The 13,892-nt window shown below is 42.4% G+C and overlaps 1 protein-coding gene across 5 annotated transcripts in view; it reads left to right on the forward strand.

Annotated features, from left to right (window-relative positions):
* KIF13B (kinesin family member 13B) overlaps positions 1 to 13,892 on the forward strand; it is a 119,281-nt gene that overhangs the window by 51,087 nt on the left and 54,302 nt on the right. For all 5 annotated transcript variants that reach the window (XR_001860904.1, XM_017730847.1, XM_017730848.1 and 2 more), the window contains exons 8-12: positions 1,190 to 1,324; positions 3,054 to 3,166; positions 3,578 to 3,689; positions 7,864 to 8,076; positions 11,534 to 11,644. Coding sequence is in view for 4 of the 5 variants with exons in the window: in XM_017730847.1 (XP_017586336.1) it covers positions 1,190 to 1,324; positions 3,054 to 3,166; positions 3,578 to 3,689; positions 7,864 to 8,076; positions 11,534 to 11,644 (684 nt within the window). In the remaining variant the exon portion in view is untranslated. The remainder of the gene's footprint in view (positions 1 to 1,189; positions 1,325 to 3,053; positions 3,167 to 3,577; positions 3,690 to 7,863; positions 8,077 to 11,533; positions 11,645 to 13,892) is intronic.

A 13,892-nucleotide genomic window follows, 5' to 3' on the forward strand; every position in this document is an offset into this window, starting at 1 on the left:
GATCTCTGGGGAGAACAGGGCTAAGAGCAGAAGCTGCCTTCATCCTGTGCTACTCAGTAATTCTGGAAGTAATTCAGCTGTTGAATGGAACAGATTTCCTCCCAGCCTTAGGATGAGTGCACACTGTCATGGGAAAGTGTTCTGTGATTAATGACAGGCGCAGGATTAGGCAGAGCCAGGCTCTCAGTGCCCCACTGTGTCACTTTTTGCCTGTCATGCTCTAGTCAGTAATTTCCCTTCCCAGTAGCACACGCTGGAATTACGAACTAATGGGTGTTTACAAAGCAAATACTTGAGAGCATCACATGAAACTTGCTTGCAGGATAGTAAATGTTTATATGTGCATTCACAAAATGCCCTGTTTTATAAGGAGCATTAACTTACTGTGGGGAAAATGGATAAATCTGGGATGGAATTCTGTCAGCTTAACCAAAACATGAAAATAGTGCAATCCCTGTGCTGCAGTTTCTCCAGGTCATCATCCACCACTCTTTGGTGATTCCTGCCAGGACAGGACACATTTCATGCTTTGCCTTTCCATGTTGCCCAGCAGCTTTGTGTAATCCAGAATTTGGAGTTAGTGGTCTGTGGTGGTCCTTTGTTTGACTGTTTTTTCGAGTTGTTGTGGCATCACCCAGATAGAGAAATAGAAGTTTAGCCCAAGACTCCAAGGTTTTAACTATTTTACAGAATTGCTGTGAAACCCCAAAGCAGGGGAGCTGCACCTTTCTCAAGCATCACAACAGATCAAAGCACTTAATAAGCTCTTAAAATTTGGAGGAATATAATGACCTGTTCAGTGTGGTTCTGTTTTATAAACCTCTGAGCCTTCTATCAGTATTCCAAATTCGGAGACTATGACAACTGAGGCTGAAATGTGACAGGGTTTAAACATGAATTACTGTTTCCTCACTTCTTTCTCTGCTTTTGAGTGTTGCTATGTGCAGCCAGGTGCATTATTTTTGTTGATAGTATCTGGGTTGAGGAGTGGGTGAAGTCATGACACTGTGGAGTTTCTAGGCTTTAAAGGGGAGGGGATCACTTCTATTTTTTCCTCACATTTTTCTGAATAAAAAAATGGGAAGCTTAGTGAGAAAATGCTGTCTTTGACCAAAACAGGATGATTTTTGGAGGTAATTGAAAAGGATGTTAATGCAGATCTGCTCATGGCTGTGAAAATTGTATTTAGGACATCGAGTCCTTGATGTCTGAAGGCAACAAATCTCGGACAGTGGCTGCCACCAACATGAACGAGGAGAGCAGTCGGTCCCACGCAGTCTTCAAGATCATCCTCACCCACACCCTCTATGATGTGCAATCAGGGGTAAGAAAACCCAGCTGCAAGGTCCAAATGTCAGGCTGGGATGTTTCTCTTGCTTTAATGTTTTTCACAGGAAAAGAAACACTTCTTTGGAAGCAGCAGTTTGTAGTCCAGGCTAAAGATAAAATCAGTGAAAAATAGAAGAACACCTGTGTGTTCCTCTGGTGATCCCCTTCTAGTGGTTACTGAATGCAAATTTGTATAAATTATCAGCTTTCTGAATTAATGCAAATTTGTATAAATTACCAACTTTCTAAACTGAAAAAAACCCACTAGTATCAAATATTTTGCATTGGATGCCATTAATACTTTCATGTGTCTATATTAAATATCTAAAAAAGCATTTAAATCTGCAAATATTTTAATTTATGTTTCCTTATACATAAATATGCCTTGGAGGAGTGTGTGAAATACATTATGTCAATATTATTTAGTCCCTCACAGAAAATGGTGATAAACTTGAATGGAAATAAGTATCTTTAAACTTCGTTCATTGGTTCTGTGCTTGGGCAATTCTTTAATATTTTCAAAGCCTTGGAGAAATGTTGAGTGTCCACAGAGCAAATCTGAGGCTAAATATTGGATATATGGGAAAGCATAATGAGCCTTTGGGCTTTTTTACCTCCTAATTTCTCAGTTTCCACTGATCTTATCCACACAATTTTCCTCATTCTTTATTTGGATTTTTTTTCCCCTGTGCACTTCAAATCGGTATCATACTGTGCTGAATTTTTTGTTTTTGCCATGGTTTGTCATTCCAGTTTTGCTGTGGCTCTTCTGCATGCTTTTCATACCTGGTTTTTGTATGGTCCTGCTCAGCCTGGATGCAGAGTGGTCGTTGTGACTGCGCATCTTCTCTGCGCCTTCCAGTGACCCCAGTGTCAACTTCTGGAACAGATTTCTCTGTTCTCCCACCTGCTGGTCCTTTCAGTCCTAGAAATGGCACATTTCATGATCACACCATATTTTGAGAGGTTTAGGGTGACATTTTTGAAAGCTTATTGATTCTAATTATCCCGTTCATTTACGGGAACGCAGCACTTTGCACTGGGATACTGAGGTGCTGAAGGCACAGCTGCTGCAGAAGAACACTGTGAGAGCAAGCTGTTCTCAAAGACAGTTGGCTCTTTGGTTTCAAATTGATGTAGAAAATTCATGGAGTGTTTCTGAATGTTGTTTTGGGTCAAAAGACACACATAAAAAAGGATTTGTAACAAAATCTGCATTAGAGGTTTAAATGCTTGCATAGCTGGGATCGTGTTCCAGGAGGCAGATAAGGATAAAGGAATATGTAAATTATAACATGCTTCTCATCAGGTTCATTCTTCATGTCTGAAAACCAGGAGAAACCTTGTATAAAATCTGAGGATTTTAGGAGACTGTTTTCGAGACGGGATTGTGAGCCCCATGTCTCTGGTTGTGGCTCCTTTGGAGTAACTCTGAATTTTTCAACACTTCATTAGTGTGCCCTGTGTACATCTCCTCTGGAGATTTCTGAGATATTTGAAGATACCAGAGTACCTGACTTCACATCATCCATGGCTTCACTGTTGTTTCTGAAGCAGCAGGTAGTGAGTTAGCACCGGACACTGCTCAAATCCAGCAGTTCTCAAAGGGGTTGGAACAAGAGTCCACACCAAAAATGAAGTTAGATTCCTGTTGTAAAATACATCAAACGATGTAACTCGATGTAAGTGACCTAACAGTGGCTGTTCTCTGGTTCCTTCCCCAGACATCAGGTGAGAAGGTGGGCAAGCTGAGCCTGGTGGACTTGGCAGGTAGTGAAAGGGCAACTAAAACTGGTGCTGCGGGAGACAGGCTGAAAGAAGGAAGCAACATTAACAAGTAAGGCTTTGAGATGATTTATTTTCCTTTTTTCATCACCATTTCTTGCTAAATACATCCTACTTGTAAAACAGAATGAAGTTCTTGTGGTCAACTTTCTCCTTTCCTTCTCTCTATTTCTCTTTCTGACATGCAATACTCTTAGATACAGGAATGACATCTCCATCTTTTTAAAAAACGTTTGTGCTCCTGCAACTGACATGAATTTCATTGTGAAGACCTGATTATTAAGACTGAAAACATACTGAAAAAAAAAAAAGGAGTGGAACTTTTGCAAAGAAAGAATGATCAAAATCATACTAGGAATTTTTTTCCTCAGGGCATGTTTCTGGAGAGAAAGTCACTGTCTAAATATGCATTTGACTTATGAATATTTACCCTTGTTAATAAATGCTTGTTTTCTCTGGGCAGATCCCTCACAACTCTGGGGCTGGTTATTTCTGCCCTGGCAGATCAGGCTGCTGGCAAGAACAAGAACAAATTTGTTCCATACCGTGATTCTGTGCTCACTTGGTTACTTAAAGTAAGTAAGGGGTTTTTTTAATCTTCTTTTTTTAAAGTGAAATAAAAGAGAGGAAAGAGGGAGAAGAGTCTCATTGAATGAAATCAAAATTCTGTGCTTTTTGCCTCATTTTTCGGGGTTTGATGGTAACCATAATTGTCTTTGGAAAATGAGCTGGATGTAAGCCATTAGCATCTCTGCAGACTAAATACGTTCCCTGTCTTCTGCTGACCTGCAGTGGCCTAAGGATTAAGGAACTTGAAAAATAAAATTAAAAGCAGTGTATTTTATGGGTCAGTGTAAGAACAGCTTCACACACAACCTTGGGGCTAATTTCATTTGGGTTATTTCTGCATGCAGCTGGGTTTTACATCCTGGTATGCTTAGCTCTGAAGATGTCGATTAAGACTACTACCTTTTCCTAATTGTCTAATTTAATTGTTAAGATATTCTACTTCTGTTAGCAGAGTATAATTGCAGAGCATTATCCCAGTTACAGTCTGAGGAACAGGTCAGGAGGCTTCAGAGATGGTGCTCATGTGAAATCATTTTCTGAACTGCACAGGACTCTTATTTGGTCTTATTTTGGGGGGAAAAGGAGCGTATCATGATGGCACTTGGATGAAGATCTGTACAGTCTAAATGAAAAAACCAAAATTGTTAAAGATGAGATTTATGTATGTCAAATTTCTTTTTTTCCCCCTTGTGCTCTCTTTAGTTGTTATCCAGGAGCAACTAAGGATATTTATTGGTAGAAAGAAATAATCTGGGAAGAAACAGATTTTTGGCATCACCAGCCTTTCTTTGTCCTCTTACTTTTTTAGGTGCTCTGGCTACATTTTCTTGGTTTCCCCCCCTTTCTTAGCAGTGCTTTTAGGTGCTGTTTGAATTTCACATCCCGGAGATTTAAATGCACATATGGAAAGAAACAGGCAAAGTGACTTGGAGGTTATGCAGGACTGTGGTGATAAAAAAAGTTTTCCTTGCAGAGATTTGAAGTTGAATACAGTGCTTAAGTAGAATAAAATCCCTACTTGTGTAACCTCTTTGACACTCAAACCTTCATTTTCCTCAGTGCTGCCTTTCATTGAACCTTTTGGTGTGACTTGGGAAATGATTTATCCCTAACAGATATGGACAGCAAATAGCCACGTAAAAATCCAAGTGGCACAACCCAAACAAACCCCTCATAGCCCAGTGTTCTCGCACTGAGACTTTTTCAGTGTTTAAATACATTTTTGCCTCTCTATATTTACACTGAGTTTTTACTCTCATTTGTAAGAAATAAATGATTTTTTTGGCTCTCTGCAGAGATGGCAACAAAGCCACTGCACAGCTTCACTTCGCCCCGGTGGGCTCGGGGTTCCTCGTGTGGCTGCAGCAGGGTGGAAACCTCCCTCATGAATTTCCAGCCTTGTTGGAATTAGTTATGCTGCTCCATTTCTAAACAAATCCAGGGAGCAGACTGCAATTCCTGTTCAGCACCTGTCTGAGGCATTGTGGCCACAGTGCCGCCGGCCGGACGCGGCGAAGGAGTGGGAGCCCACTTTTGTTCTGCCTCCTTTCAGGCAAACCCTCTTTGTGTCCAACATCCAGCCACGTTAAGTGCCAACAAAAGGGTTGGGGGCTTTGGGGGTTTTTTTACAAACAAGCTCTCATTGAAGCTTTGTTTTGAAAGGGGGAGAATTTAAACATTTTTTTTTTAATTAGAGATCAAAGGAGGGATTTATTCCTTTAAAGAGGCCTGTTTGGAGAAGCCATGAGATGCTGGGCTGTCTTTCTCGCTGGCTTTCAACTTTTAATTATGATACCAAAGCAGTCTAATGTGTCTTAACTGCAGGAATATCTGTCATACAGGGTCTCTCCACAAATCTGAGAAATCCATTCAGGAGACCTCAAGATCTGACACTTTTTGCTTAATTTTGTTGCAGATCTTTAGACAAAAGTACCAGGTGTCAAATATCATTGCTTGGGCAGTGGCATCAGGTTATGTGGAGGGAGCAAAATGGCTTTGTCAGTTCCCTAACTTCTTGATTTGATCAAATTGTATTGGCACAAACATCTTGTTTTTCCATGTTAATCAGAAGTCTGATGGCTGCTATTCAAAATATTGTTTCTGAGCTCTGCATTTTCAGTTGGTTTTTTGGTGCTAGAGAAAAACAGGAGCTAGTTTATTCTTAGAAGTAACTTATTTATTTCCATTCTGTCTCTCTAACACGTGCAAGCCCAGGCTTGCCAGGGTCATTTACAGACTCTCTTCACTAATGAGAGGCTGATTTGCTATTTGTCCACCTTTCTTGCTTATCATTACAGAAACCAGTGAAATCAGCACAAGGGTTTTTATACATAAAACTTTATCAGACACTCAGACATTGGGCTTGAATTGCTACAAGAGGGACTTTGCCCAATTTCTAGTGGGTGTATTGTGGGTTCTGGTGTGTCACTGTTACAGCATTCTCAGCCACCTCTACAGCAGAGCTGCAATTCAAATAATAAATTAATCCTATGTTGGAGCTAATAAGTGCAACAAAGGACATTCCCAAAGTGCAAACTGTTAAGGTTGGATTTGGGAGGGGAGTAGCTGGCCAGCTCCCTGCCAAACTTCATCTTTTTATGCAGAACAGGGACTGCAGTTGCAGGGTGTCATTCCTAATTTTTGCCCAGGAAATCCAAAATGGAATGATTCATGTGCTCCTGTTAATCTTAAAAGTTTTCAGTTAAGAAAACATTTCTGTGGTACAGAGTGGACCCTCCCAAGGCATGGATTAATTTGAAGTAAACATTGGCTAATCCTTGGATGAGAAAAGCCACGGGGAGATCAGTCAGAAAGCTGTTCTTTGCAGCTGATTTCTCTATAAATACACTTACGTGCATGTGCTGACTATGTTGAACACTACAAATATATATATTTACATTGTATATGAGTTCAGTGCCCTTTTGCATGACCAGAGACAGCCAAGTGCTGCCAACAGCCTGACTGCTGTCAAACTGGTTTAGGCATCACGCAGCCAAAAAGAGAGTCTTGGGGAAATACTTAAAGGGACATTTTAATGATTGCTGGGGAAAGCTCCACGTGTGCTTTGGAATTGAAATGGTTTGACAAGCAGCTAATGCAGTCAGATTGTTCTAATGGCAATGCCTGACCTACATTTCATGGGTTATTGAAGATGAAAATTAAGAGCATCGTTCATCTCAGAAAGGGATATTGGGTAAAAAACAAACAAACAAAAAAACCTCACCCCAAAATTCCAGACAAACGAAAGAAACCAAGCAGCCAAAGAGAAAAAAAAATCTGCTGCAAAATTCAAACCAGAATGTTTTGTATATCTATATATCTTTATACATCTATATCTGGCCAAAATTGTAGAATTTTTTGTATATCTATATATCTTTATATCTTTATACATCTATATCTGGCCAAAATTGTAAACCATGATCTTATGATCAATAAAAAGATTGAATACATCCTTCCTTCCTTGTTTCCTTGTTTCCTTGTTTCTTTTTTTGTTCCCTTCTTTGTTTCCTTTCTTCTTTATTTCCTTTCTTCTTTGTTTCCTTCCTTGTTTCCTTGATTCCTTCCTTGATTCCTTCCTTGTTTCCTTCCTTGTTTCCTTCCTTGTTTCCTTCCTTCCTTGTTTCATGCCCTTCTTCTCTCTCAACCAAATTCCAGGAGGGTAATTTATTATGTAACTCAGTTTAGATTTGTGAGCTGTGTCAGTGAGGGGAAGGGAATGGCCCCATTCTGAACCTTTATAGGAATAAAATCAGCTATATTGTTTATGAAGAGTTCTTTCAGTAATTCAGGTATTTATTGACGACATCTCTCTTCCAATCTTTAAAATGAGATATTCTGAATTCATCACAGTTTTCCCTGAGCTCTCTCAGAAGTGTCTGAGAAGTTCAGTGCTGAAGTGTTTACATTTCTGGTTTGTAAACCTAAGCAGAAAACAGAAAGAAAACTTTGAAGCCCTTACCAGGCCCTGTAAAGCCCAAAACAGGGCCTTTTTTTCATTCCTGTTGAAATTAAAAAAGCCAAGAATGTCAAAAGCCAAGAATGACGTTTCCTAAACGAGCTTTCGAAAACGAGCATTGAAAATCACGACTTTTTCTTGAGTTGCACTGCGTAAACTCTTAAGTTGAACCGCCAGCAAACCAAAATAAAAGTGTTGATTCTAAACACCCCCCAACCTTCCAGGACAGCCTCGGGGGCAACAGCAAGACGGCCATGGTGGCCACGGTGAGCCCGGCAGCCGACAACTACGACGAGACGCTGTCGACGCTGCGCTACGCGGACAGGGCCAAGAACATCGTCAACCACGCCGTGGTCAACGAGGACCCCAACGCCCGCATCATCCGCGAGCTCCGTGAGGAGGTGGAGAAGCTGCGGGAGCAGCTCACCAAGGCCGAGGTACAAACTGGGAGCCTTGCAAATCCCACGAACCCCCCCGGTCTCAGCCGGCTCTCCAAAAGGAATTCCATGAGGGAACGTTGCGGGGTGTTCAGGGGATGATTCCACCTCCCTTTATATAATTTTTTCCCATCTTTCTGTGCATCCGTCTTGAAACACGGGCGTTCAGTGAGATACTGAATACCTTGTTGGACTTTCTTGGTTCTGCTCTGTGATGCAGAGGACAGGGAGACACGGATAGTTCCAGTGAAGACTGGGTAGTTTCTAGGCAGAGCTTTCCCAATATATTTAAGAATTCAGTGTGGCCATGTCCTGTTAGATGTGACTTCATATAAATAAAGTTTTCCTGCTTCTTTCCATCTGTTGAATCTCTTACAGGCACTAGGCAATTTCTCTGTACAGCTCCCTGAAGGGAGGTTGTAGCCAGGTGGGGTTGGTCTCTTCTCCCAGGCAACCAGTGATGGGACAAGAGGACACAGCCTTGAGCTGCACCAGGGGAAATTTAGGCTGGACATTGGGAAAAAATACTTCACAGAAGAGTGAATGAGCATTGGAATGGGCTGCCCAGGGAGGTGGTGGAGTCACCGTCCCTGGAGGTGGCACTCAGTGCCATGGTTTAGTTGATAAGGTGGTGTTGGGTCATAGGTTGGACTCGATGATCTCCAAAGTCTTTTCCAGCCTGTTCTGTGATTGCTTCCACAGTGAAATTTCAAGAGAAACATAGTCTAAATGTTAGATGAAGGCCAAGAATTAGTGTAATTCTAACTTCTGTTCCCAAAGGGCCGAAGCAATAGTGATGTAATCTCTCTGGTTTGCAGCTCAGAAAAATTATGATCACAGCATTTGCATTGTGAGGTATGCAGGGAATGCTGGCTGTGATACCGCAAATGACTTTTGGATTTTGGACTCTTCTCATTCGAGCTGCCTAATATTCTAAGCATCTACTGTGTGTTTATCAGTTCCTTTAAGGTATCTCAAGTTAAATATCATAATATTAAATATCTAAAAATTCCTCTAAAATACCAACCACAGACGTAACAGTACTCTGAGAGCTGCAAGTAATCCCCGTTTGTTTCATTTTTTAGCAGTACTCCCATAATAATGGCAGCTGTCCAAAGTAATGAAGTAGTGTTTCCTAAGGATGAAATACTAAATATTTCCTTTCCCAAGTATTAAAATCCCACCCTAGTTGTCATCCCAGTGGCATTGACAAAGAGCAGGGAGAAACCAGAGCAATTTGCTGTTAAGAGGCTGCACAGTAAAGGTCAAACCCCACGTTCACAGCCTTGTGCTCCCTTCAGTTCATTACATTTGTTGCCCATCTAATTGTTCTTACAGAACTGTGCATAAATAACTTCCTGAAGTGAACAAAAACACTGACTCATTATGACAGGTTACATTTTCAAAGCTCATTTCCAGATATAGAATTTGCCAAGTTGAGGGTTGGGGGTTTTTTTTACCTTTTGGTGTCATTGTCCTTTTTTCTCCCAAACAGCCACAACAGAATTTGACAGTTGACTTTCCCCTCACAGAGTACAGAATTATCCTCTTTTCCCCTTTTCTTTTATAATCCATGCATTTTGATTTTTTTGGGGTCAAAATGAATACCATGTTTTAATTTGTCTGTGCCAAGGCCACCAGCTTGTCCTCCCTGAGCTAGGAATTCACCTGCTTCCAGCAGAGAAGCAGCCTATGAGTCTGGGATCAGGCTGAGCCCATTTTGGTTTATTTGGGCATTGCAGGGAATGAGGAGTTATCCAGGTCACTGTACAGCAGAAATGTGTGAAAATGTGCCCTAACTGTCGAAAGAAATGGGGAAATTAAACCTTGAGAATATCTGGGCTTCATCACTCTGCCTTGCTCTGTAGTGTCCGCCCCTTTGCACTGACCATGTTTTTTCTGGCATTATGAATTTTTGGTTGGGAAATTGCCTTGGCTTCACTTTCCTTCCTTTGTGGAATCCATAGAATCATGGAGTGGTTTTGGGTTGGATGGGACCTTAAATCTCATCCAGTCCCACCCCCTGCCATGGGCAGCCCCGTCCAGTCTGGCTATCCAGGGATCCAGGGGCAGCCCCAGCTTCTCTGGGCACCCTGTGCCAGGGCCTCTCCACCCTCACAGGGAGCAATTCCTTCCCAATATCCCATCCATCCCTGCCCTCTGCCAGTGGGAAGCCATTCCCCCTTGTCCCTCCAGACCCTTTTACCCCGTATTTAGGTACTTAAAGCAGAAAAAGCCCACCCGGGACACATCAGCTGACAGTTCTAGACTGTTGTGTCTTGAGGCAGAGGAAACTCCTGTCTTAAAACCGGATTTTCCAACCCTGGCGCTTGCCCCTTTTCTTGAAGGAACTGCAGTGTAATGAGGCCACTCTTTGATCTGGGTTCCTGTGAGGAGTTTTGGGTTTGTGGTAAGGGAATGTCTGATGGAGAACGATGCTCCCATTATTTAGTTGGCATTGCATAAATGCCAACCAGCCAAACTCATTTTTCCTCGTTAGCAGTAATGAAATAATGGTATAAGGAAGTCTCCAGACTTTTTGATCAAGGTTAGTAGAGGAGGAAATGCCAGTATGGAGATGGAAGTTGAAAAATGATAGAATAGTTTGAGTTGGAAAGGACCTTTTAAAGCTCTTCTGGACCAACCCCCTGCCATGGGACACCTTCCACTATCCCAGGCTGCTCCAAACCCCATCCAGCCTGGCCTTGGATACCTCCAGTGATGAGGGGATGGTGATGCCCTGTCAGTTTTTGGGGTGTCTGATGGGTGGCTGTGGGGGTATTGTCTTATTCTTAAGTTAGTCCTTGTTTGGAACATGGGCCTTTGAATATTTCACAAGACAGAATTAGAGCTGTGGCAAATTAGCAAGAAAATGGAATTTCAGTGTCCGGAAGCACATCGTAAAGCTTCCTTTGATACTCACTCTGCAAGCTGCATGCGGAAATGCAGAGGTGCAAAACCAGGAGACCTGCATTCTTCCCACAGAAAAAATACTGCCCACATCAGGCCATATAAAAATGAAGAATAAAAACATTTTGGTGGCATGGCAGCTTACTGAGGTGTGAGATGTCATTTGGAGGGTTTGACAGGTGAGGGGACATAGAGCAGCAGGATCTTTAAAAACAAAACTGGTTTTGCTATGAGTCACTTGGGATGTAGAAATAAGATTAGTTTGTGTGTGAGTATCTTTGTGCAAATCTGCCAGTATCATGTAATTGGTTTGTGTTGAAGCACATAAACTCCATGTTAACATCTGTACTTGAAACTAATTAAAAGAACTTTTTGGTGGATTCTGCCTTTACGTGCAGTGTGTGATTTAAAGACCCCTTTACTTACTGCAAAGCATGCCTTGCAAAATGAGTCGTGTTGCCTTTATTCCCTCATCTGTGTGGCTGCAGAGGGAAAAAACACAAAGCACAACAAGCTTTTCTTGTTTCGTTTGCTTTTATTCCTGCAGGCTATGAAATCACCAGAGTTAAAAGAACGATTGGAGGAATCGGAAAAGTTGATTCAGGAGATGACCGTGACCTGGGAAGAAAAATTACGAAAAACTGAGGAGATAGCTCAGGTTTGCTGCTTTCTTTCCTCCTCCCTGCCCCCATTTTTTATGAAAAATAGGTTTGTTTTCTTTGTCTGTCAGTTCATAGAGGTTGTCTGAGTCTCTCCCCACATTTATGGGTAAGTAGGTCAAGCTTGCTGCCCCTTTGAAAAGCTTCACTTAATTCCTGTGATAGATGGGTGCCTCCCAGATTACCACTCTAGTGACAATAATAAATTGTCACTGTATGCAAATGGAGAAGTTATTTAAAAAAAAATAATAATCCACGGATGAGAGGATTATGGGGATTTTTATATTCTTCAGGCAGTAGAATTGTTTGTGATGAGGGAGGGGAGCATTGAGAGCAGTCAGTGCAAGGTTATGGACTGAGTGCCTCAATGCACCAGGCGAAGGGCATTCAGAACGATAAAAAATAGAGCTGTTGAGGATCTCTGTGTGTTTTAATAGCTCCTAAACTGATATTTAGGGCCTCAGACCATAACTGGAGACGATTATGTTGGAAAAATGATGCAGGTCACCACGGTTATTGCATGACACTCCTGGTTCTTCCCACACAAATGCTGATGTATATATTGGCAGAGGGGAGCTTTGGATGGGGAGGACTGTTGGGAGGTGATGAATAGTGTGTAATAAATAAGGGGAGAACGGAGCCTCTGGTACAAAGCCCTCTTGTAGATGCCACAATCAGAATAGACTGTGTTGACTTTGGTTTTAAAGATCCATTGTAAGAAGTGCTGCCTGTGACTACGAGGGCTTCCTGCCTTTCAGTGCAATTCCTCCCTGTGTTTAAGGGTGAAAAAATAATAAAATAAAAAATAAGAACAGTAAAAAAATCCTGCTCTTACCCTACACAATAGTTTCTAGGCATTGGGTGTGTGAGGAGGTTGAAAAGCTGGAGTAATGGGCTCAGCTCTCCAGACTAAATGTGCCTTGATGTTTGCACATTGCTGCTTTAGCTCCCTTCCTTTCTGTCTCTAAATTCCCAGCCTGGTAGGATGTTTCAGAGCTGGGAGTTTCATGAGCCTTGAAAAAGGAATATTTTTTTCCAGAGGAGGGATAAAGAGAAGTGTTTGTGCAGTACAGGCTGTTTCAGGACTGCCTGGAAGCCAGTGCAAGCCACTCTTTCACTCCCTTCCTCACCTGGACAAGGGAGAAAAGATGTAACAGAAGGTTTCTGGGTCGAGATGAGGACAGGGAGAGATCAATCACCAATTACTGTCACTGGCCAAACTGATTTGACTTGGGAAAATGTGTTTAATTTGTTATCAATCAGATCAGAGTAGGGTAATGAGAAAGAAAAACTAAATCTTAAAACACCTTCCCCCCACTTATCCTTTCTTCCCAGGCTCGACTTCACTCCAAGTTTTCCATCTCCTACCCCCAAGTGAGACAGGGGGATAGGGAAAGGGGGCTGTGGTCTGTTCTCCACTCGTTGTCTTTGCTGCTTTTCCCTCCTCAGGGGAAGGACTCCTCACTCTTGAACTGCTCCAGTGCAGGTCCTTTTCCACAGGGTCAATCCCTCAGGAACAGGCTGATCCACGTGGATCCCCCATGGGGTCACAAGTCCTGCCAGGACCCTGCTCCAGTGTGGGCTCCTCCCTCCACACGGGCACAGGTCCTGCCAGGACCCTGCTGCAGCGTGGGCTCCTCCCTCCACAGGGGCACAAGTCCTGCCAGGACCCTGCTCCAGCGTGGGCTCCTCTCTCCACAGGGGCACAGGTCCTGCCAGGACCCTGCTCCAGCGTGGGCTCCTCTCTCCACCGGGGCACGGGTTGCTACCAAAACCTGGCCATGCAAACCCAGTACTGTAGATTTAGGCAGGTCCAAGGCTGAAGGCATTTCTCTCATGCCTCATCAAGTGATTTTATTTCTGGCCCATGTCCACCAACATCTGTCTGTCAAATTGTGTCAGGGTAGGCAGGGAGGATGGAGGGTTAATTGTAAATCCTTGAGGAAAGGATGATTCCTGACAAAGAGTGAGGACCATCAAAGAGGCATCAATAAGAGTTCAAAGCCTTAAACACCAGCCACATGAACAGGCAATTTTTCACTTTTTCAGTGAGTGTTTGACATACTTCTAATGTTTTTTTCAATGTTTAAGTTAATTAACGTTAAGTCTTGAGAAAAAATTAACAGGAACTGTCTCGTTTTCTCTCAGTTAATCCTACGAGATTCACATTGTGGGCTGAGTTCTCCTTAGGGCAACATGTTCTTTATCTCTGTAGATAATAAGGATTTTTGTAAACTTCAGAGCCTG

This window comes from Corvus brachyrhynchos, unplaced genomic scaffold (genome assembly GCF_000691975.1).
Source record: "Corvus brachyrhynchos isolate BGI_N302 unplaced genomic scaffold, ASM69197v1 scaffold203, whole genome shotgun sequence".
NCBI lineage: Eukaryota > Metazoa > Chordata > Aves > Passeriformes > Corvidae > Corvus > Corvus brachyrhynchos.